The sequence below is a fragment of the Euprymna scolopes genome, chromosome 2, assembly GCF_053919585.1.
Source record: "Euprymna scolopes isolate OS-2025 chromosome 2, ASM5391958v1, whole genome shotgun sequence".
Taxonomy (NCBI): Eukaryota; Metazoa; Mollusca; class Cephalopoda; order Sepiida; family Sepiolidae; genus Euprymna; species Euprymna scolopes.
In genome coordinates, this window is record NC_136483.1 from 33,880,981 (window position 1) to 33,907,919 (window position 26,939).

At 31.2% G+C, this 26,939-nt stretch overlaps 1 protein-coding gene across 8 annotated transcripts in view; it reads left to right on the forward strand.

Annotated features, from left to right (window-relative positions):
• The window catches only part of LOC145290702 (uncharacterized), a 576,300-nt gene that overhangs the window by 416,303 nt on the left and 133,058 nt on the right, over positions 1–26,939 (forward strand). For all 8 annotated transcript variants that reach the window (XM_080136503.1, XM_080136504.1, XM_080136510.1 and 5 more), the window contains 4 exons: positions 7,428–7,543; positions 16,023–16,188; positions 17,620–17,832; positions 26,469–26,590. In XM_080136503.1, coding sequence (XP_079992629.1) covers positions 7,428–7,543; positions 16,023–16,188; positions 17,620–17,832; positions 26,469–26,590 — 617 coding nt within the window. The remainder of the gene's footprint in view (positions 1–7,427; positions 7,544–16,022; positions 16,189–17,619; positions 17,833–26,468; positions 26,591–26,939) is intronic.

Genomic DNA, 26,939 nt, shown 5'->3' on the forward strand with positions numbered 1-26,939 from the left:
ATCTGTTGTTTGCAGCTGTGCTATTGCTATTACTAATTCAAGACAGTCTACACTCAAATTCCAAACGATTTTTTTCTGGGTATCATGATTTAAAATTGCTAGCTACCACAAGAAAAAACAACATACAATTATACTTTTAATGGATAAAAACAGTAAAAAGGTTGTTTTATTTAACAGTGGGTGTCCGAAGAAATTTTTTTCCAAAATTTTCAATACTCGTCATGTTGAAATCTTTTTTTAACACAACAAAAAAGGAGTGGTGAGAAATATTTCAGACACCTCAAACTATTAAAAGTGACATCTCTTCTGGTTAGTTTCCAAATTTCATGATAAAATTCTTAATACAAACACAATATGAGCATTTACAAATCCGGAAGGTGGGAAGTCTTTACAAAATCTTACTGAAAATGCCGTTTTATGATGTTAAGATTTTTATCACTTTATTTGCTTAAAACTGTAAAAATATATAATATACATTATTATTTATTAATTCATTTGAAAGTATATTCATGTACGAACAAAATGATGGTATTTTGAGAACTTAAAGTGCTTTGGTTTTTAAAATATGACTACTTTAGCAGAAGCCCCTTGAAATCTGTGATTATCCAAAGCGTTTTATCGTCCGTATGTATTACTACCATAAAATGTGTCTTTCCTTTATAATAGTTAATAGTGTATAATATAGTTAATAGTGTTCAATATCAAATAATTTTACATAAAAATATTTGGTTCTTTTTCAACATTCTCTCCATATTAAAAAACAAAAATGAAGAAAGTCTATATCATGTGATGAAACGAAAATATCATATTCCAAAAACCACATAAATTGATCAAGTAGTTTTATTTTTATAAAGAAAATCATTTTTAAGGGATTAATGGGGATTAACAGGTATACATCTGGCAAGTTTGAATTATTGAGTTATTTCCCTTTTTTTTTTTTTTTTTTTTGAAGATTGTTTTCAAATTAGCAGACAAGACAGCCGCTCCTCTGTTACTCATTAAATTTGATTTTCTTATTTGAAAATAAAACTACTTTGATATGATTTTTGGAATATGATGCTTTTGTTTTGTTACAAATATATGCATTATACAATTTTTTCTTTATTAGCATTTTTAATGCAGAGAGAATTGTAATCTAGAACCAAATATTTTTATGCAAAATAGTTACCAACTATGCTCATCTCATTGATATTATTCCTGTTTTTCAAAATTGTTATTGACACATAATTCCTTGAGAATGCCAACTAAAATAGATGAAAGTCCTTGAAGAAATGGAAATAAAATTATTGAAACATTGATTATAGTTTTCTTTATTTTATTCCATAAAAAATAATGAATATTCATTAGAGCACATGAAAAATTAATCAAAAGAAAAGAATAAAGCATTCTATAACTATTATATGAACAGCAAATGTATATCCAGCTAAAAGTTTAAAAACTACCTAACAAAGATCTACAAAGTTGGTATCTTCTTGATCAGCATTGCTCTGCATGTACATTATCTAAAATTTAGAAATGTGCATTCATTCTCGGGGGGGGGGGGCTCAATTAGGCTAGGTTTTATCAAGGAAAGTCAGTTTTTAGTGTTATGTACTAATTTGTAAATAAAATGCCAACTCATTCTCCAGGGAATTTATTATAAAAAGAAGAGTTGTCTGCGTAAGTCCAGTTAGAGAGAAATGGACTGGATAGAAGAGAATGAAGGGGTGGAAAAGGGGAGGACAAAACAGGGTACGGTAAAGATAGAGAAGAGATAGAAGTTTTAATAAAAATATGCTACATTTTTTATCCCAGGCAATGTCGAGTAGTTCTGCTAGTATAATATATAAAACAAAATTAAATAATAAAAAACAGAATTTACATTATTAGTTCATCAAGTATTCAAAATAAGGAATATAGCAAACAATTTTTTTATTCCATGGAGTTTCCAAAATTTAGCTTTTCTCTTCAAAGGAAATAACGAGCAAAATAAAATGAATGAATTATTAGTTTTGTGATGGGAGATCATGGTGGAATTATCATGCAGAAGACTCCAAATCCTCCCCTTTTTATATTTACTAGATAAATAGTGCTTCCCCTCCTCTTAACACTCACACTTTAGAACATGAATGAATGTGAGACGGGCATCCCCATCCATTCTCTGTCACGTTATGTATATCTTTCTCTACTTACGCCACTCACCCTCCCAAAGATGAATGGAAATAAGATGATTCACAGAATCAATTTTAGCATGAAATTAAAGCACGTGGGGCGATAACGTCAAAAGAAATTTGTTCATGATGCAATGACCTTTTGAAAAGAGAAAAAGCTAAACATTTTACCAACAGTACCACACATGAATCCACGTTGGAAAAAAGAAGAATTACAGATTTCCTATGTAGCAGAAAAGGGCAGACATCTAAAAAATTTACTTGAACACAAGCCGAGATACATATCAACGTATATGTGTAACTTTAAAAATTGTAATTTTAACTTGCTTTTACAGTTTTCAAATTTATGCAAACAAGCAGTCTTTTTACTTTAATATTATTTCTAAAGAAAAAGATTAAGTTCAATTTTAGGGTTTAAAAAATTTTAAATATTTAAGTTAAAAAATAAGTTAAATAAAAACATTTTATTTTACTGTAAACAAGTATCAGTTTATATATATATATATATATATATATATATATATATATATATATATATATATATATATATATATATATAAACTGATACTTGTTTATATATATATATATATATATATATGGGGTTCTGCAGTAGCATATCACCTATGAGTAAGATACCATTGATAAAGTTCCATGTTCTGATTTAAGTTTGGAAGAAACTGCCAGAAACCATTTGAACTATTTATTTTCTTATAAACTTAATAAAACAATATCATACTATTTCTCAGATTTCAATATGTATTGTTTTCTCTCTCTCTGTTTTGTATATTTTTTTCCTGTTTTCCTTCTCTTTGCACCAAATTAACTCATGTTTTTGCAGTGTTATTGCTTGGTACTTTGTGGCTTGCTTAATTTTGATGAGTTTCTATGCTTCTCATTTTTAATTTTATACTGAAATTTTACACCCTCTTTTTTCTTTCTCTCTCTCTCTCTCTCTCTCTCTGTTGCTCTCTTTCTCCTTTATCCCCCTCTACTTGAATTCCTTCCACATCTTTTATTTCTCTCCTCTCCTCCCTTTCATTTCTCCATATCTTCACTCTTCTCATTCTACTTCTTGCATTATCTTTCTCATTCTTTTTCTCATGATCTTTTATTCCATCTTTTTTATTCCACCCTATATTATTCATATTCTCTTTCTTTCCCATCAAGTGTAATGTGAACAAATATCTTGCTACTCATCTCCATTCATAATGCTCCTACAACTTATTTTCCTGATAGTAGCCCCCTACTTCAAAGTGGTACTGTGCCTTGTTTGGGGGGAAAATTGGATTAAAAAAAAAAATAACCTCTCCTCTTCTTCACTTTCTCTTTCTTCTATTTTCCTTTCTCTCTCTTTACCGTTTTACTCTCTTTCTACCATCTTTACTATTTCTCAACTATCTCCTCCGTTTCTCTCTCTCTCCACTATCTCTTTTTGTTTCTCTCTATCCACTATTTTTACCATTTCTCTTTCTCTCTTTCTGTTCGCTATCATTAGTTTTTCTCTTCCTTTTCTTTCTAATATTTTTATCGTTGTCTCTCTCCCTCTCTCTCTTTCTTTTTGACTATCTTTACCATTATCCTTCTCTCTTTTTCTAGTATATTTACTGTATCTTTCTGTCCCCTTTTTTGCTTTTTTTTTTCTCTCTATCTCCTCTCTTTTTTTTCTTCTGTTATCCCTCTTTATTTTTCCCTCTCTATCTCCTTCTTCTCTTTCCTTGAACTTTTCACTTCTCTTTTTTCTTGGAGAGACAGACAAGATGTATCGACGGTAGTACATGCTGAAGACTTTAAGTGTATGAAGAAGTTCTTTGCACAGGGGCCGCATTTTGCAGTCATACAGCAGTAGTGTGTGTATCTATGCTCAGTGTATCTTCCATTTTTTTTATAGTTTTATCTTTTGTTGAGACAATAATCTACTTTGGAGGTAGCAGAAGGCTGCACAATCACATTCGATAACAATTGCAATCTCATCCTCATCTGTTGCTGTAAAGGTTGAGCCACGCTACTTAAACTGCTCGACCTTCTTAACAATTTTCAATGCCTGCTGCATATCAGAGTATATTCCAATGAAAATGATCACATTCTCTGCATAGTCCAGGGTGGTAATTAGATAACTATGTCCAACTTATACTCCAGCAAAATCCATCGTGCTCCAATCAAGAATCCAGTGAATAATCTAGTTGAATAATACAAGAAAAATGAACACAAACTTGGTGTAAAGATCTTTACATGCTCAAGGTCTTCGACATATACTGCCCTAAATGCATCCTAGGCATTTTCAACTCATTGACCAAATCTCAAAGTGCACCATGTATGTAAGATATAACATTACCAACATCATAGAGACTTTTTTTAAAAGGAGCCTTTGCTGATTTGGTCACATTCTTTAGCATTTTAAGGAAGAATTCATCAACATCAACAAGTTGGTAGCCCTAAAGACTTGGAGATAAGGATTTGGTGGCTAGACCCCGTGTGATTGATGTTCATTGCTGGAACTGGAATAACTGAAATATGCTAATCGGCATGCAATAAACTCATTTGGAGTCGCATCAGTGCATTTCAGGAATGGATACCATTACAGTTCTCTCTCTCCCTTTCTTTTTCATCTCATTTTTCTTCTTTCTCTTCCCCACTCTCTCCTTTCTCTCCTCTCCTTTCTTTTGCTTACTGCTCCCCTATCCTCTCTTTGTTTGTGCTCTATGCCATCTCTTCTCCCCTTACCCCCACCCTTATCTCTTTTGGTAATTTGATTTTCAAAATGTATTGCTTATTACAGTTAGAAAGTTCTAAATTGCTCTTATTTCAGATAAAGTGCCTTTTTTTATGTATAAATTTCTTAAATCAAAGTTTCTATTTCTGTTGTAAGCCTACATTTGATTACAAGGAAATCAATGATAACTCAATGAGAAAAATCTAGAATACTTTAACCAATATCAGCCCATTTATTTATTTTAATTTTTCTCTTGGTTGTTTCTTTTCTATTTGAAAGTAATTATTCCTTTGTTGGCCACCAACACAATAAAGAGACAATACTCCAAAGAAATTCTCTACATCAGCCATTCATGTTTCATGAGCATTAATAATTTCTTTTGGATTATTCAAACTGCTGTTCTCATATTGGATGTTATTCTCACAACGTTTTGGTCGATGTAATCTCAGATTCATTTTTAAATTAAAAAAGAAATCAAACTTTATGAATGACTAAAGAGTGTCTTAGTCGGTTGGGGTATTCATAATATTATGTTTACTTATATAAAGAGGCATATTTATGGATAGACATAAGGAATTTTTTTTAGTGTTCTCATTTATGTGTCTCACCATATGGGCAGTGCCAGACACAGGATCGGTTTTCAGTATGGAGAAGATCCTGCTTGTCTGTCATTTTGAAAATAATCTAAAAAAAAAGATAACTTGACCATAGTTGAAACTTGTGAAGTTTATGTTGTAATGCCTATGAATTCCCATTAATTGCTTAAAAATGATTTTCTTTATAAAAATAAAACTACTTGATCAATTTGTGATTTTGAGAATATGATATTTTCAAACACCAACCGAGAAAGACAATTATTCTTGGGCAAAAAACTCCTCCTGATGTCTCGACTAGTTATAAAAATTTATTGGTTCTTATCCAGAATTCATGCTATATTAAAAGCAAAAATAAAGAAATCTGTATGATGTACATACGAGGCAAGAACTAATCTATTTCTTAGGGCTGATATTTTTAGAGTTTATACTCTTCCCTTCTTGGCTCTACCAATGATGATGCAATAAGGGTGTGTATATATATATATATATATATATATATATATATATATATATATATATATATATATATATTATTAACTATTTGCTCGTATTATAAGCTCTATCTCCTATTTGGTTTTATCGAGCTTTTACATCTGGCTGAGATAACTTTATAAATATTAATTCTTTAATATTTATATTATACTTTAATTTTATCATTTTGGTAAATTTAATTGTAATTTTTTATTTTATTTTATATATATATAAATCAGTTATAAATTGTTGTTTTTTAAAACTTATTTTATTATTTAATTTTTTAATTTAGATCATTGTAATAATTTTTTTTAAATCATTGAAATAGTTTTTACCATGTTTCGGATGTTCTGTGAAGTGTTCTCTTCTGAAAGTATTCAAAATGTAAAATATTTAAAATATGTTTAAAATGTATAAAAGCATTTTTGCAGTCCATTTTGATGACATGTTACCAAGAGGTGGAAATATGTTTTAAGTTTTAAGTTAAAATATATTCTAACTACCTCTAAACTCGTTCCACACACTACAAAAAGGGTTACAAAATGCAACAAACAGTGATGTGGAGTTTGTGACAAAATAATAGAAGGAAACACATACACATTCAAAAACCCAACACAAACATTCAAAATAAAAAAAGATCTAAATTGCACCCCCAGAAATGTAGTGTATGCACTAAGATGCACAGCATACAACAAATTTTACATAGGCGCAACCAAAAGTTTGAACTGAGAAAATGAGAAATACCCAAAGAAGCATAACAATTATATATATATATATATATATATATATATATATATATATATATATATATATATATAGTACGTCTTCCAAATTTTCACTTTGCTGGTAATATAACATTAAACTGAAGTCTTGGTCGTTCAAATACTCAACTATAATTCCTGAAAAAAAATTTTCCACTACAATCAAATAATTTTTCTTCTTCCACAAGTAATAATTTATATTAATCTATATATACTATATATTATTTAATCAACTGGGTAAATTGTTGTTGTTCCACAAGCCATGACCAGGTAGAAGTCTTAAGTAATTCTTAATTATGTTCTTAATATTTTTTCCACTACTAAACTGTAAACTAACTCTAAATATATTGACCTCTGTGCTCGATCTGTTGTCCCAGTCACCATCACATCTTGATTAACAATCCTATTTCAGATGACCTTTGTGTGCCTTGATAAACCACTTTCCTCCCATTGTCTTTCTACTAACCTCACTTGATATTCTTTTGTTTTGTTGATTAAATATTTCCTCCTTTTTTGTGTTTGTTTTAAATCACTTCCTAACACTTCAGAGATGATGTCCATAATACCATGCATTATCTATTTTTATATAGTTTTTTGTAAAAGAGATTACCAACCAATGTAAACATTTAGAAATTATGTATTTAATAATGTATATAACAAATACTGGTCCCCCTGTGAATGAAGTTGTCACTTTCTTTTTTGCAACAAATTAATTAATTCATTAACCATCTGTTAACAGTCACCTTTAGATCATAAGAAATTGGAATCTGGTGAATCTCCTGCTTTGAACAATATGAATCCTTTAACAATAGATTTGGAAACAGCTCTCATCAAACTTGAAGAGGAACAGCAAAGGTATGTATTTCTTGAATCTGTTAATGGTCATTCAGAATGTCCTAAAAATCCACAATCTCATGTGCATAAGGTTTTTCTATTTACTACCGAAGTTGTTTGTTTCTATATCTTTAAATATAGATTTGATATATATATATATATATACTAGCAAAAGTACCCGTCGTTGACTGGGTTCAAAACAGCCTAAAGAAAATGGACTCTGATTTATGAAAGTATGATAGGTTATGAAAAAGAAGGGTTGTAAATTTGGGTTGAATTTGGGGGTATTAAAACAAAAGCAAAATATGATGAAAGTAAAAATAAAATAGATAAACCTCATAATTTATTATACCATACCTGTTCACACTGAAACACTTATCACAATATTCTGTGGATCTATATTAAAAAACCTTGTTAAACTTTGTTTAATATTTCCATTCTATGGAGGTCAGGTGCGAACAAACACCCCATAATTTTATTATACCATATTTCTTCAAACTGAAACATAATTATCAAAGTATACTTACGCAGATAGATATGAAAAGTCTTTATTAAATTTTGTGCCTATTTCCATTCTATGGAGGCCAGGCGCGAATGCAGACCCCCACAATTTTATTATACCATCCCTATTTAAGTTAAAACATACTTATCAAAGTATTCTTATATACATCTATATCAAAAACACTTGTAAACGTTTTTTTTTAATTTTTTATTTCCATACTTTGTGGACCAGGTGCGAATGCAGACCCCAACAATTTTAATGAACCACTGTTCTGCCAGATCAAACATACCCATTCCTGTGTCTCGATACATCTTCTATCATTATATGTAAACAGTTTTTTAAAATAGTCAACCATATAGGAGCCTATTCGTGACCAGGCACACACACATACATTCAGCTTTATATTGTAGACATATATATATATATATATATATATATATATATATATAAATATTTAAAGTGATGGTTGTGTAGTTCCAACGAGAGAAAAAAATGTATATTTAAAAGAGTGTAGCCATCAACAATTATGTTTTTTTTAGCCTTTTATCATATTTTTATTTTAAAATATTTTTATAATGCGTTTCAAGCTTTGTTTCGCTCTCTTCAGATATTTTTGTAAAAAGTTTTTTTGGTACTTGTACAGTTATTTTGTTGTAGTGTTGTTTTTATTTTATCGCCAACGCTCGGTTTTATCCGGCTGTTGACGTCATGCGCCGGACAAAGCCGAGCAAATGCTGAGTTACGTCTGGTTCATTAAATGCACAAGTACCGTTTTTTTTTAAATGGGAGTTTGAAATGTTATTTTTACATCTGCTGATACTAAATATGCTTTTCAGAGTGACATGGTATCAGACATTCTGTCCCCAACCGTAAGTGTTGGTAGTGTCTGATGAGAATTAAGTTCAAAGAGGGGGCTTTTGGTCCATTTGGTGAAGGTTTTTATGTTTTTTTTATAGCTTTCTTTCCCCATGTATAGCACACACACACACACACACACACACACACACATATACATACATGTACATATACACATGCACACGTATACGCACGCAGGCATATACACATATACACACGCACATACATAGAAATATATGTAGGAGCATACATATATACATACCCACCTACACACTCACTCACATACTCACACACATATTGGTTAAATTTTTTTTTTTTTTTCCCCAATCAAAACACGCATACATGTACTTAATCATTCAAACTTAAGTACACGCATACACAATCATACACATACACATACACACATATATATACACACACATATGTGTGTACATACACATACATACGTATAATTTCTAATTGTTGTTTAGTTTAGGGAAATGGTATTATACTGGATATGGATGTGCGCACCCGTGAAAGTGTGCGCGTGCTTTATTGTGCTTCTTTTGTTTCATGTGTGAGGGTGCACATTTACCCAAGTACGCATGCGTGTAAGTGTATTTTGTGTTTTGCCTATTTATATGTATAATTATTGAGAGATGTTTAAGGCAGGGTTGAACTTTGCTATGAAGTTTTTTATGTATACGTGTGTGTGTGTGTATATATATCATCTGTTATCTATCCCCCATCTTGTTTGTGTGAGTACGTGCACTTATGTTTGGGTTACTGAATACATGTATGCATATGTGCTTGGATTAGGAAAGAAAGAAAACTTCAACCAATATATATGTAAGGTAAGGGTGTATGAATATGTGTTTGTGTGTGTGTGTGTGATTGTATGTGTGTCCATATATATATGGGTGTGTAAATGCATACGCATCTGTATATGTGTGTGTGTATATATATATATATATGTATGCATATATATGGGTGGGTAAATGTATTCATGTGTGTATATGGATATATGCGTATGTGTGAGCTCCTGCATATGTCTCTCTATATATGCATGTGTGTGTATGTATGTGTGCCTGTATAGTATGGGGATGTATGTGAGTGTGTATGTGCATACATGTATGTATATATATATATGTGTGTGTGTGTGCATGTATATGTATGTGCGTGTGTGTGTGTATATATATCTTCTCCTACCTATTCCCCATCTCATTTGTGTGTGTGTGCGTGTACTTAAGTTTGAATGATTAAGTACATGTATGCATGCGTGTTTTGATTGGGGGGAAAAAAAAAAATAATCAATATGTGTGTGATATGTTAGTGGGTGAATGTGTGTGAGTGTGTAGGTGGGTATGTATGCTCCTACATATATTTCTATGTATGTGCATGTGTATATGTGTATATGCCTGCATGCAGGTACGTGTGCATGTGTATATGTACATGTATGTATATGTATGTTATACATGGGGAAAGAAAGTCATTAAAAAACCATAAAAACCTTCACCAAATGGAACAAAAGCCCCCTCTTTGAACTTAACTCTGACCGGACACTACCAACACTTACGGTTGGGGACAGAATGTCTGATACCACGTCACTCTGAAAAACACATTTAGTATCAGCAGATGTAAAAATAACATTTCAAACTCCCATTTAAAAAAAAATCTTTTTACGAAAATATCTGAAGAGAGCGAACCTAAGCTTGAAACGCGTTATAAAAATATTTTTAAATAAAAATATGATAAAAGGCTAAAAAAAAACATAATTGTTGATGGCTACACTCTTTTAAATATATATATATATATATATATATATATATATATATATATATATATATATATATATATATATATGAAAAATAAATTAAGAAAATTGTGGAATAATAGTGTTTTGTAAAAAGATTTAAATAAACTGGGGTCTGTCTATAAGGGTTGGCGCAGTGTTTGAAAATCACTGATGGTGTACCTGCTTTTTGGATTATAAGGAGTTTTGAAAGGACATAGAGTAAATCCACTTACTGCACTTAATAACATTTTGAGTAGATATATCTGCTTTACATAGTAAACGGTTTAACTAGAAAAAAACTTCTCAACCACTAATTGACATGACAAATAACACCCTACCTGAGAGCTTATCTTTCGAACTCCTCGGCCTAACATTCACAGGCAAAATGAACTGGAACATACATTGAGAACATTGCCAAAGTTATTGCAAAGAAGGTAGTCTCCCTCTACTGTGCTAGAAAATTATACCAGAGAACATCCTATATCTTTACAAAGCTACAATTATATATATGAAGTATTGTTGCCACTTCTACCACTAGTCTCCCATTTTTAAACATGGTCCAAAGAAAAAAATAGTCTCAAATCTATTAGGTCTTGTACTATTGGCCAAACCCCAACCTCTGTCCCATTGCTGTAATGTTGCATTCCTGTACCTGCTTTACAAGTACTATAATGGAATATGCTCTGTTTTGTTTTCCTGCTTTCCAACTGACTACAATATAACGTAAACAAGTTCTTGATGAGCCGTTCCCCTTAAGTAATCCAATTTACCAAATTTCCACTACTAACAATTACTACAATATTTTCCCATTGACTACCGTAAACTCATTAACCATTATCCTCGAGTGGCCTCTGGGTAAGTGGTAACTCTATTGTAAAAAAAAAAACACACACACACACTTGTGCCCCCTCAACATACATATTCCTGATTCACTTCACTCTACAAGCAGCAAAATTGTACCTCCTTTACTGTTGAGTTCCGTAGATGTTGGAAATCCTCATACTAGTTTCTTCCTTCAGACTGCTAGACTGAATTCCCTCCCTGTTTCCTGCTTCCCTAACTATACTAACATGCAGAAGTTTGAATGTAATGTAAACAGACATCTTGTTGCTCATGTTAAACATGATTCCACATAATAGCCCCTTAGATTCTAAGTGGCAATATGCATGGTGTGAGATGAAAACGAGAAAAAAAATCTATTTTACTGTCAAAAATTATGTACATTTATAGGAACGAATCTTAGGTAAATGGGAAAAATAAGAACAAAAACATTTGTTAGAATATTTGTATTAATAAATATTGGAAAATTAGTTTGGACTGCACATTGGTTCTGTGTGTCTAAGAAGCTATGAGCAACTGTGTGCGAGCACAGATATATTAGCAGTTTCTTTGTGTGCCATGTAGCTGACATGTTATCCCTTCAACCATGTCAAAAAAATTAGCTATAGTAGGCCATGTGGTTGACATGATGTTATCTTTTGCAACCATGTCAAAAAAAAATTGGCTATATTGTTGACATGTTATCATCTTTTTAAACCATGTTTAAAAAGTACATGTGGTTGACATAATAGCTTTTCCAACCATGTCAAAAAAATTAGTTATATTGTTGACATGTTATCATCTTTTAAATCATGTTCAAAAGTATGTCATGTGGTTGACATGATGTTATCTTTTTCAATCATGTCAAAAAAATTAACTATGTTGTTGACATGTTATCATCTTTTCAACCATGTCAAAAAAATAAACCATGTGGTTGACATCCTATCATTTTTCCCACCATGTTTAAAAGTATGTCATGTGGTTGACATGATGTTATCTTTTTCAACCATGTCAAAAAAATAAGAAATTTGGTTAACATGATGTTATCACCTTTTCAACCACAAAATGAGCTGGTTTACATGATGATTGACATCTTTTCACCCATACTGAAAAGACAAACTCGGCCTAAAAGTAGTAAGTGGAAGAAGGAGGTTTTGATTTGATATTGCTATTTTCTTATGTTGGTGAAGTGTAAGAAGTTCGCCAGCGGGTCACTGTACCAAGCTTTCTGATTGACTCACACTTCATCAATTCCAGCTGAGTATAAGAACTTGGTGCACACAGAAAATAGTTTATTACTGCAATACATGCCATTATTTCTATAAGAACGTCTGTCAGTCTGTCACATTTAAGATACTTGTTTATATTGAGGTACATATGATCAGAATAAAATATAGTTACTTATCAGTTGGAAATATTAGTGTACACCAAATCTGATGAAAAATTGTTTATAATTTCAATAAAAAAGTAAAATTAATTTATTATTTGTAGTCCAGGACCACTGAATGATATTTGCATCAAGTCAGTTTGTCATAGAAGATTAATTTCCTTTTTCTACTATAAAGATGCTTACTTGTCATTTAAATAGTAAATTAATTATATTTTTATTGAAATTCTACTCAATAATTTTCCGTAATTTTTGGTGTACATTAATATTTTCAACTAATAAGTTTATGTATAAGTGTATCTTAATATAAATAAATATCTTTTATTTTTAGATGCATCCACACATCTCTAAGAGTTTCTGTTGCTAAATAAACAAATTGAATGGATTTGTCTTAATATCTTTCTCACTTTTCTCTGAAGATATGGGCTTCCTGACCTATAATGCACCAAACATTGATGTTATTGTTTTATCTTCTTTTGCAAAATTCAATCATGTTTTGCAAAGTAAAAAAACAAAAACAACAATTTTCCTCTACAAAACAACCAAACCAAACTCCATGAATAAATATTTGAAAATATAAAGAATTTGAAGTCTGAAAACTTTCTGCAAGATTACTGGATTCAGCATTGAATAACATAAAAGGGGTTAATATGCCATAAAACAAAAATTTGAAGATAAATATCCATTCTTTTTAGTAATTTGATTTATGTACTACTGATGGCTGATGTGCTATTTAGCAACAAAATCAAATCAGTTATATGATGTTTGTGTTTGCTGAGTGAATTATTCAGTGAAAAAAAAATGAGAGAAGAAAGGGGGGGGGTAAATCAAATAAAAAATGAGGTTTAATTAAATAGCCTGTCTCTTGGTAACACTAGATTTGATTCTGAACAAATTTAAGAAATTTGCTTAATCAGTTTCATCTCCAACTTCATTCACCAATTTGTTTTAAGTGATTTTAACGCTCATCATTTTGATTGGCTCTCCCAATCAAATCACACAAATCTTATTGGTGAAATCTGTCTTAATTTTTCTCTGTCTCATGATTTGTCCCAAATTGTTACTTTTTCTGATGATGACCATCACTGAAATGTGGCATCTCTGTGCCTGTTTTACAAGTGTTTTTATGGTAAGTGCTTGGACGAACTCAAAGCACTAGTACCACCTCGACATAAATACTCCCAGACAAGCAGCAAAATCCCACCTCTACACTGTAGAGATCCCTAGATGCCATAAAGCCTTCTACTCAAATAGCTTCTTCCCTCAAACTGCTAGACTTTGGAATTCCCTCCCAGGCCCCTGCTTTCCTGACTGTACTAACATGCAGAAATTCAAGTGCAATAGGAACAGACATCTCACTGCCCAACTCCCTACATAGTATGCCAGCAAATCTGGTCCCAAATAGTAGCCCCTTACAACTTAGTGGCACGGTGCCTTGTTTGGGGTAAATAAACAATAAATGGTAAAAAAAAAAAATGTCCTTCACCAACCATTCTTACTTCAGTTTTTTTCTCACTTCTACTCTTGACTCATGTTCTATTTCCTCTTTTTCTTCATTAGGTTCTTCTGATCTGCTTTTTGAAATTAAGATTTTCCTTTCTATTTACTTGCTGTTGATGTAACAATTTCATAAACAGATGAAATTCACCCAACATTAAACGGGTCTACACGATGAAATGCACATGAGACACACATGGAAACACATGTGTTTTACAACAAATGCATACTCGCTGCACCTATGTTATCATCAGTGAGAAATCAAGAAATATGAATCAATTAAAAAAGGTTTTCCCACATCCGGTTTGGTCTTCATTCTTTACTTGTTGCTTCCCATGTGTGTGTGGCCGATGATTTGTACCATTGATCATCCAGTGGCTTTGATCTTCTATTACTCAACACAAATAAAATTCACGCATGGAAACACAATGAGACTTGTTGCAATTTAAAGATTTTATTGGGGAGAGAAATTTATTGCAAGTAGAGACTAAAAATTAATCAATAATATAAATCTCACCTGTCTGTTTAAATGTATGTATGTATGTATGTCTGCCTAAAACCTTCGACAGAGGTGACGGATTTTTGCGAGATCAGTATCATTTTAAAGCTCGACCCTTCAGATGACCAATATAAAAAAATTGGCTAAAACAATAATTCCTTCACTCTCAACTGGGCACTTTTCTACAAGGAGGGGTCGCTTTTTTTTTTTGCCGATATTTTCAAAAGTCATCCTCTCTTTTCGATTGACTAGCCTTAATTTAAACCTTCGCCACTTCCAGTTTAGCAATGGATGCAACGGCAAGGACGTCACTTTTTTTTCACATTCTTTTCCTCCTTCGTGGTACGGGTGCCTACTACCACTTTTTTTTTTTTTTTTTGCTCAACACACACACACCTCCAAACACCAGGGCGACACTGGGCACCCAGACTAGTTTTTTATAAAAGATAATCTAAAATTAATTTCTTCTTACTTAATTTTCCTTAATTAGAATTGGTCGACAAAGAACAGTCTCGAAGAGATTTGTTTTAGATCCTTACATAATGAGAATCTATGGCCTAGCTGCTTCCTTACCATGTACTGTCTTGAATCTTTGTGTTCAACACATGACACAATTTCCATCTAACAATTTGACACTTGCTTGCATCTAAAGAGTTAACCCTTGACCTTATTGCCTCACTTGCTTGGTGCTTAAGTTCATCTCCATTCATCACCAGGCCATCCTAACATACACTTAATTACATGCTCTTGAAATTCATACTAACTGACTTAATCTCTTGTCTGTCGACATAGGGCCTGAATATATAACATTTGAAAAGAAACCAAACTAATTGTAGGATACTTGTTTGTATTTGCTGGATAAATTATCCAGTGAAAAAGAAATAAGAGTTAAAAAAATGAGAGAAAATAACAAAAGAAGAAATAAGAGAAAAAAATAAGAGAAAAAAGGAATCAGTAAAAAAGAAATAAAAGTAAAAGAAATAAGAGTAAAAAAAATGAGTAAAAAGAAAGAAATAAGAGAAGATAAGAAAATAAGAGAAAAGATGAAGCGTAAATGCATGGTTTAGTTCTGAACAAACTTATCAAATTTGCTTGTCAGTGTCAACTGAAAAGTTTTAAATAATATATTATTTGTTTGTGTCTATTATGTAATTGTATTCTTTGCAGGAGTGCTGGATTAGCCCATGTGAATGCCATGTTGCGAGAACAACTTGATCAGGCTACATCTGCAAATCAAAGTTTGTCTACTGACATTCAAAAGTTGTCTGTTGATTGGCAGAATGCTCGTGAAGACTTGGAAATGAAAGAACATGAATGGAGAGAAGAAGAAAAGGTAATTTTAAATCTAAATGTGTTTTTCTGCTTGTCTTCATTTCTCATTCACCTATCATCGAATTTGGCAGAATTGACCTGATATATCCCAAAATAATGCACTCTCACTTGGCTTATATGATGTAGTCAAAATTCAAAATAAAATTTTATAATAGCTATATTCTTAAATGTAAACTGGTGCTACCAGATCAGGCTGTCTAAAGATAGTAACCTAAAATGCACCAAACATTGATATTGTTTTTCCCCCCTTTCCCTTTGCAAAACTCAGTCATGTTTGATAAAGCCAAAAACAAAAGCAATTTTCCTTTACAGAACAACCAAACCAAACATCATGAATAAATATTTAAAGACTTAAACTTAAAGTGAATTCAGCATTAAATAACTCAAAAAGGCTTAAAATGCCATAAAATAAAACTAAACCAAACTCCATGAATAAATATTTGAAGATATCAAGAACTTGAAGTAGAAAACCTTTTTTGAAACTACTGCAGTTAGCATTAAATTACTCAAAAAGAGTTGATATGCTGTAAAGCAAAACAATGCAATCAAAACTAAATGTAACATACATTTAGGACATAAAAGTTTCCTAGAATATATAAGTAAATCTTGGCTCAATAAATTATGGTCCAATTCTTTTTTTTTTTTTTACTGAATATGTAATTTTACATTTAAAATTTCTTATATAGCATGTATTATTCAAATGTAAATATGCCTTATTTTTTATAAGTCTGCAGTTGAATTAAATTCTAATACTACTGGAGTTTTAGAAAGATTTTTTTCTTTTTTTTTTTTCTGTTTCATGTATTTAGACATTCAATTTTTTGGTAATTTATTGTTTATATTTATTTAAATTTTAGAGAAGAGTACGATGTTTCCTTTATATCGAGATGAGTATTTGCAAGTATAATGGTTTTAAACAATAAAAATGAGAAAATAAGCAGCAGCTCAAATTTGAAATGGTCATATAACATTTCTATGACAAACTTCATAATAGAACCTTAAAACAAAAAGAAGCTAAATAAAATGATATAATAAAAATTATCGAAAACTTTCAAGACAATGCTGAGTTTCTTTACTAGTTTATATTAAAAAAAAATTGATTTTTCTTTTCCAATTGTTGGCTGGCATTAAATAAAATCATAGTTTTGCTTTCTTTATCTTTTTATACTTTTCTTATCTTTTCTCATCTCCCCTAGAACATACTATTGCCGTCTTTATTATCAGCCACACAATTTTCTCTCTTTCTCCTTCATCTAAGCTGGACCAACTTAGATGATGTGTGAAAAACCAAAAAATTAAAGAACAAAAAAAAATGTGACCCAAGTTCTGTTTAGATAGCCTATGTACACTTTCTTATTAAAATAATTAAAAAAACACACCCATCGTTAGCACTTGTCCAAAAAAGATTAATTAGTTTTTCTTTTCTTTTCAGTCATTCAACCAGTTCTATAATGACGAGCACAACCGTCTTCTTCATTTGTGGAGGTCTGTTGCAGCTTTTCGCAGAGAATTTAGCAGTTTGAAGTTAGACACTGAACGAGATCTCCATAATGTCCGTTCCGATATCAGCCGTGCTGCTCGCAGTATGCACGCAGCTGCTCAAAACTGCACTGCAAATGCAAGACATACAGAAAGTGAAATTCAGGCAAGTTTTCGTTTTACTTATCTGTTTTATGACATATCAACTCTTCTGAGATTACTTAATGCTGAAATAAAATATCTGTTGTAAATGTTTCATTGTATGCAATTAATTAAACACAAGTTGCTATTACTTAGAACTGAGGGTTCATACTTTTCTCAAATGTATTTGTGCATAAATGACTACAATAGATTCAATAGTTTGCAACAATATCTTTTATATTAAATACTTCTCCCACCTCTTCATTGAGCAGATAAGTAATAAATTAACCATCATATTAAGCTTTTTCAAACTTTAACTTTTTCAAATAAAATGCATTTTAGTTTGTGTATGTATGTACGTATATATTACAATTCAATAGAAAAATGTGCACACTTTTAAATCGAAACGACAAGACTTTTTCCGGTTGTATTCATAAACGTTATTTTAAATTTGAGAAACTTAAACCACCATAGAATAATAAAATCTGATTTAAACTATTTTATAATAAATAATTTAATAACTAATATTATTATTATTTTACTCATTTTATTAGTATTATTTCTATTACGATCATTATTATAATTCTTATTATTAACTCTTATCATTATTATAACTATTATTAGCTATTTATTATAGTATCACGAAGGTTTTAGCATCAATATTATTGATGTGTTTTATTTTTAACTAGCTGTACCCGGCCACGCGTTGCTGTGGTTCAGTTTGGTGAAATGATTAAATTGAATGAATATCGCAAAATTTTTTATTTTAAGGATAGGCTGTCTGAAAATTTCAATTGAAATGGTAATGAACCGAAATTTATGAATAATGACTGTGAAGCATTTGTTTAAAAAAAACTCTGGGAAAAAAAAAACAAATGTATACAAATAAAAAAGAAAAATCAATAACACAAAAAATAAAAAATATATGTCTGAAAAAAAAAATTCAAGATTAAATATCAAATGATGTTCAAATATGAAGTTATTTAGACAGATTTACTGTAAGAAACTTACCAAGGAATTATTAGAAGATGATAATTTTAAAGAATCAGTAATAATTCGTTAAAAAACTCTGTAGAAAAAGTAGGAAGCAAAAATTTCATAATGCCCCAAATAAACGAAAATAAACACCTGGAAACTGTAATGAATAAAACTTTTTGGGTAATGATAAAAAAAAATTGTGTAAAAGCACGTAAATGTCAGAAAAAAAAAAAATCCATGATGTTTGCTTTAAAAGCAGCAAATGAATTTGATCAAAAAAATGGATGCTATTGTTTGTTTTTTTTAATCACATAAGAAATTTAGACAGATTTATTTTAGGTAGGCTTGGAGAGGAAAGCTTTAAGAAAAACAAATGAATTTAAATAAAAAAATGGAATTCGAGATGTTGTTAGATGCCGTGAAAGAAACTAAACAATTAAAACAATGTTTCATAGGTGAAAAGCCTTAAGATAAACAAATGAATTTAAAATTTTAAAAATTGGGAAGATAAACAAATGAATTTAAATTTTAAATATAGATGTTTTTTTTTTTACTTATTGATTAAACAGAAAATGAAATCTTGTAATTCAAAGATCATCAAATCGTGGTGTATGAATTGAAACAGAAATTCAGTTCTACCGGAAGTAAAACCGAGAAGAGTCTCATAGAATGAAAAATATTTTTATTTTATTTAATTTTATAATTTGCAATTTTAATTTATTTTAATAACATAAAAACATTACTTGACTTTAAGGATAGACTGTCTGAAAATTTCAAATAAATTGGTAATGTACAAATATCGTTTTATGAATAACTAATGAACCAAGAATTAGATTTTTATATATAGAGATATATTAAGCACTATGAGAAACACGGGGGGAAAGTTTTGGTATGGAAAATAAAATGTGAAAATAACATGACACGTTAACCAATCGGCCAGCAAGAAAGAGTTACTGAAAGACGTTTGAATTTATGTAAGTAGGAAGAGAATTGACAGGTGCCCGCACCTAATGACTTAATGAGGTCAAGTGGAAATCGTGGAGTTAACATTTTCTGCGAGCGTTATGATGTAAACAATAGCTAGTCAGCTGTTAAGATTTTCCGAGGGACAGTTTTTAATGAGGTCAATAACTTGGTTTGTTTGTTTTTACCCAACTTTGGGGAAAACCAGCTCCCTGTTTATTAGGGGAGTGTTCAGACGAAAGCAATTGTTTGATATGACGCTAAAAAGCCGACATTGACCAAATGTTTACATCGCTTTCCGGAGACCACTGGGAACTGCCGATTCGAATCAGGTTTCGCTTTTTTATTTATACTGAAAAACGAAAGATACATGTGACAATCTGGAAAAAATAGCGCGTGAAAGTCGGGCAAATTAAATACACATTGACCCCTGTTTGTAACTCTTAGATATCATCATTTAGACAGCATATAAAAGTTTTAAGAAAGAGCGAGCCGACCGAGAAGTCCAGCGAAAAAAGCCTTTTACAGACATACACAAAAAGCGAACATACATACATACACACATTTTCGCTTTTATATTTATAGAAGATAAATAGTTAATCCCTAAAATAATTAAGTTATCGTCCTTTGACTAATAAAAGGTTTTTCTCAATGACATTACTTATTAGACATAATAGCCTTGCTTCAACTGTACTAATTAAAAAAAAAAATTATTTAGTTTATTTAAATTTCAATTTATATTTGATTTAACTGATTTTATCTGAAATCTGAAACCGTTTTATTTTCAAACCAGAAAACCAAAAGGGGAAATAACTGTGATAGTTTTATTGAAACAGAGAACGTTATTAAATATTTGTTTTCATTTTGAAATATTATTCTAAGATGAATTATTATTTTTATTTTTAATTCGGAGGAAATTTTTTTTCGCTTATTCTTAATTTTTAAGTAACCTTTTTTATTTCTTAGAGAAAAATAATTAAAACTAATGTCCTCATTTACTTGCATCCTCACGAGGGCAGAGTTAGTCAGAGACACATGTGAATAAAATCCATCATCCTCTGCTCTTTTTGTTTATAAAATGTAATAGGTGTTGCCCAGGATTTATTATAATAATTATACCATAGCAAGTGTGTTTAATTACCTGCGAAACAGATTTTCTTTATAATTTATTTAATATCTTAAATTAAAAATGGTCAATTTTTACGACGTGACCCAGCGTCGTTTAACCCCTAGAAAAAAAAATAGTCAAATGTCAAGTTTCTTTCCAACTCCTCAAAAAACTTGAAAATGACAACTTTTAATGGTTTTCGATGGTGCTGAAAACGAATATCACATTTAAATTTGGGGCAGATAAGTATTTTTCATGATATGAAAAATTACTTTTTCAAAAAGTGGGGATCACTTTCCTATATAAATTTAACATAAAATGGGCATCCACTTTCTAACCACCTAATAATTTCTTCATATCATAAAACAAATTTAACTGATATTCGTTTTCAGCACCACCGAAAACCAGTGCTGTTTTTTTACTAAGAGATTCGTTTATGTTTTCATAATTTAGGATATAAATAATGCTGTCAGTAGGCTTACACGATCGGTTTACAAAAATATTTTTATTTTATTTATATTTTTTTTGAGGTGGGTATTCGATTATAGAATTTGTATAGTTTTTACCAGGTGCTCCTGTACTTTACTTAACCGCCTCCTAATGTAAACAGAATCTTTGTGAAATGTTAAACTGCAGAGGCACCTGTTAATAACTATACAAGTTTTATAATGAAAAAAGAACGAAAAAAGTATGCTTTTGTAAACTTACTAACAGCATAATTAGTGTCCTAAATTATGAGATGAAAAAATGAACGCATCTCTTAGTAAAAAAGAAACAGCGCCAATTTTTGGGAGTGCTGAAAACGAATATCACAGTTAAATTTGTTTTATGATATGAAGAAATTACTAAGTGACCAGAAAGTGGGTGCTCATTTTACGTTAAATTTATATAGGAAAGTGATCCCCCACTTTTTGAAAAAGTAATTTCTTCATATCATGAAAACTACTTATCTGCCCCAAATTTAAACATAATATTCGTTTTCAGCACCACGGAAAACCATTAAAGTCGTCATTTTAAAGTTTTGGGGGGAGTTGGAAAGAAACTTGACATTGACCAAAAAAATTAAGACCTTGCTTTTTGTGGCCTAATATGTTTAAGGAGTCTTTATAAATAATATGAAAGAAGACATTTTGAAAAAAAAAAATTAACATTTTAGCGTGGGGGATAACTTTTCTATATAAATTTACGAGAGTCTTTCCAAGGAAAGTCCTGTTTTTGGATCAAAGACAAAGTAAAGAATATTGGCTCTAAAGTTGACATTACAATTAAAGAACTGAAGTCAAGATTTCAAAATCTGTTGGGAACAAACAAAAGTGTAAATACTGAAGATGTGGTGTTTATGTATAATCATGACACATGACCAGAATGTAAAAGAGAACGGATTAATTTTGTAAATCATGAAATACATTATTTTTTAATGGTTCGGAAAACTTCTGGTAGTTTCAGGATGCAAAGTTGTTCATACAGAATGGAAACACATTGAATTCTTTGTTGCAAATAATTTCAGGGACAAATTTGAATATAATTAAAGATTAATTCTCTTTTATTACTGAACAAATGCCTTTCCTCCCTATCCGGTTACTTGGCTTTACCTGCTACTTGCATTCTTGCATCAAAAAAAAAAAAAAAAAAATAGTTACCGCCAACTTAAAGAAACACCAGAAAGCAGCAATACCACTTCTTAAATGAACAGGAAGTCAAAATAAAATTCAGGATTTCCCGTTTGTGGTGAAGTCAAGTGACTCCTTGTACACTGCTGTCTAGAAGTGAGGCCCGTAAAACTGCCCATCTTTAAGGTTCGATTGTGAGCTAATGAGGAAAGAACCAAACACCATTTTCAGAGCAATTTAAGTTCAGACTATCAAGAATGTCTAGAAACAAAAAAAAATTCAATTTCCAATAGTGCCACATGTTTTTTGGGGTCGCCTTAGACCAATACCCAAAATCTCAGCTTAAAAGTTTAATAACTCAGAAACAATCTATTTTTAGAGGTTTTAAGCATGATTTTTGGATTTCTCGTGTGGAAAACCTTGTTTATGCAAATTTTCAAGGTTCTACCTAGTCTAGAAATTGATTTATGCCCAAAAACGTAATTTCATAATTTTGTGAATTTGCGCCTCGACGCGATATATGTAAAATACCAAAATTGCTATATTTCCGGAACCGCTTAGAGTTAAAAGCTCAAATTTTCAGGATTCCCTAGTTTTTACGATACCAACATATGGTGAAAGTTTGGAAAAAATCTGAGAGGTAAGGGTGTCAAAGATGTTTTTTTCTGGATGATTTGAGATAGGGCAAGCTTTTTAAACGGTTTGGGTAAAAAATTTGAGCTGCCAAGGGGTCAAAGTTCAAAAGATTTGACCTTTGCGGTGTCTAGCAAACTATTTAGCCAATTTTGTGTCTAAACATTTGAAATTTATACATAACGGGTATTCAGACATGCGGCAAGCATTTTAATCAGTTTTGGAGTGAAAATTTGGCTGCCAAAAGGTCAAAGTTGAAAAAGTTGGTCTTTGCAGATTCTACCAAATTCCTCTGCCCAATTTTTAGTCTAAAGACTTGAAATTTTAGATGTAAAAACTTGGACATGAGTATAACTTTTTATTTTGATTTGAGACCAAAATAATAAATGTTAAGGGGTCAAAAGTGGGGTCAAAGTTAAAAAAAATTTACCTCTGCAGTCTCTACAAAATTACTCAGACAATTTTTGGTTTAAACATTTGGAATCTATATATATAAAAGCGAAAATGTGTGTATGTATATATGTGTGTTTGTATGTCTTGCAAAAACTTTGGGCACGGGTCACAGATTTTCGCCAGATAGGTATCATTTTAAAGTTCCAACCTTCGCCCGACAAATATCGAAAAATAGGCCAAAAACATTAATTCCTTCACCCTAAAATCATCAGTTTTCTACAGGGAGGGTGTAGCAAAAACCGTCCTCTCATGACAAGTTTGCTTCTACGCATGCGCAAATGATGTCAGAACATGATTTAGTTTAAATATTAAAAAACCCCGATCCAATTACGTCAACGTTGTCTTAGCTCAGTTATTTAGTGGGCAGCGTCATTATCTCAAGGTTGTAAGTTCGAACCGTGGTGTGAGGTGTCTTTTTTCTTTATTTATTTTTGATTTTTTTAAATTTTAATATTGAAACAGGGTTATTTAAGCCATTTTTCACGTTCTATGTTTTTTTTTTTTTTTTCAAATTTTTTAAAGAAGTGTTAAGATTCGTTTTTTTGTTTTCTTTTTTGTTTTTGTTTTTCGATTTTTACATTTAACATCGTTCGTTTGCCGTACGCTAGATTTTTGGGTGTTTTATTTATTTTTCGATTTTTTTAAGTTTTATTTTTTATATAAAATATTTAATAATTTAGTATTTAACATTTAAAAATATTTACTTTGCTTATTCTTATGTTTTGATTACCCCCCCTCCCCCGAGCACACACACCTCTAAACACCCAGGCATCGCCGGGTACCCCCCCCCCCCCCCGCTAGTCTTACATAAAGTGTGTTAACACGTAAAGCAAGTTATGAACAATCCATGGGGCCAAGCAAAATCTGAATCTAGTATTTCAAACTGAAGCATGATGACCGACAGATTGACCAAATTTTTATAGATATGCATGGACGCACCTAATAAATAAAGTATTACTCACAAATCATATTGGTTATTTTCCAAAATTCATTTGCTCAAAGTGGTAGTCTCTTTGATCCATAGACACGAAAGTCTTTTATAAAGTTTCAAGTTACAACAAGTTCAGTGTCTAGTTGTGAAGAATATTGAGTTTAATAAGTCATCTGTAAACTACATTTGACCTGAATTCAATTCTCAGCAAATCAATTAAAATCTTACTATTGCTTTACATGACATCTATATATATATAAAAGTGAAAATGTATGTATGTGTGTATATTTGTGTGTCTGCTAAAAACTTTCGACAGACAGAACAAAAATTCACAAACTCGATATCATATTGAAGCTCCATCCTTCGCTCAAAAAATTGGCCAAAAATGTTCATTTTTTCACCCCGAAATTGACAATTTTCGACAGGGGGGGGGGGGCAACAAAAATAGTCCTCTCGTAATGACGACCGGTTCTACGCATGCGTCAGATGACGTCATGACCTGATTTACTTTAAATAGTTGAAAAACTGATTAAATTTTATGTACGTCGCGTTAGGTCAGTTGATTAGTGCATTGGTTCATTATCTGAACGTTCTGGGTTCGAATCGTGGTGTGAGATGTCTTCTTTTTTTTTTTTTTTCGATTTTTTAAATTTAAATATTGAACCAGTGTTATTTAAGCCATTTTTCACGTAACGATCGTTTTTCTGTTTTCTTTTTTTTTTACTTCGCTTATCCCCCCCCCCCCCCGACCACACACCCAAAAACACCCGGGTACCCACCAATTTTTTAAATTTTAATATCGAAACAGGCTTATTTAAGCCATTTTTCACATGTTCGTTTTTCTGTTTTCATCGTTCGTTTGTCTTACATTAGTTTTTTTTTAATGTTTTGATTAGCCCCCCCCCCCCCCCCCCCCCCCCCCGCCGCTTAAGTTTTAACGTTGTTTTCTTTTTTACTTTGCTTATAACAAACGACGACTTCCGTGCGTGCACCTGTCAATTTAAACATCTTTCAGTAACTCATTTTGGCTGGCCGATTTTATTTTCAAACTTCGCCTCAGGGCTTCGGGTTCGATCCCCCCCCCTCCCCCGGTTTCTTTTTTAATTTAACACCACAAACACCCGGGCAACGCCGGGTACCCCTGCTAGTATTTTATAGTTCAAAATAAATTATTTATTTTTCTTTTAATCTCTCTGTGCTTGATCACATACTTTGCCTAGCATTATTATTTTTGGCATCTTGAGTGTTATTATTTACACGACATTTCAACCGCTATAACCTGTGACCTTCTTCAGATGTATCTTGTCAAACTCGGAAATCTTTCCGTTGAACTCTGGAAGCTGTACCGAATTTCAAGCAGAACTTTTTAATTCACAGAGGTAGCTTAAGTGACACTCTTCTGAAGGTTTAAGGTTCAATCATCAGTGTGGACAATACTAAGAATACAATTGAAAATTACTTAAGATTTTTATTCAATCATGGCTGATCGAACACAAGCATTCTACCCTCATGGATTAAATAAAAGATTCTGTTCAAAGTTCCATACAGATTCTCAAGTTCAACAAGATACATCTGAGAAGGTCGGAGGATATATCGGCTGAAACGTTGTGAGAATACATTCAAAATAAGATCAGTAGTTCGAATAATAAATAATACAAGCTTAGAGTGATTGCAAAACTTTTAAAAAAAGGGAAAGAGACAATGTCTTCTATTGCCATTCTCACTTTTTCTGCTTTTCCTCTTTCAGTCATATGAATTGGTGAGGACAATGTTTCATTTTTTTATTAATTTAAGCCATAGTTAATAACATGTGTTTGCATATATAAACTAAATTCAAATTTGTTTTTTTTTCTTCATTCTTGTCAATGCCAAATTTCAATTTGTTTTTCACACAATTTGGACCCGCATCTAACTTTAGTTGCTCTCTTTAACATTGTATAACATGTTCTTACAAGTACACGTTTTTGTTTTTGTTTTGTTGATAGGCCAACTTGGACAAGGGTAGAATAGAGAAGGTAGCAATGGAGAACCAGCTACGGGAGAAGATTCGTGAGACCATTGAACTGCAGGCAGGCTATGACACACACAGTGCAGAACTGAATGCCAAGTAATACATTTTATTATATAAATCACCTACAATGTATAACAATCTAAATTAGTATTTTTTTTTTTCTTTGTATTTAGAAAACGGAATTCATTCTTAACAAACTTTCTTTTTATTGGTGATTTCCAAAATTTCTCCTTTACTAACAATATACATTGTATCACATGCGTACACACAAATATTTAGAAATAATCTGCAATATATAAAAATCTTTGTAAATCAATGTTATCTTTTTTTTTTTTTTACTATTTCTTTTCCTTTTTGTTTTTCCCTTTTCTTTTTTCATTTTTTTCTTTTTCTTTTCTTTCCTTTTCTTTTCCTTTTTCTTTTTTCCTTTTCTTTTTCTTTTTTA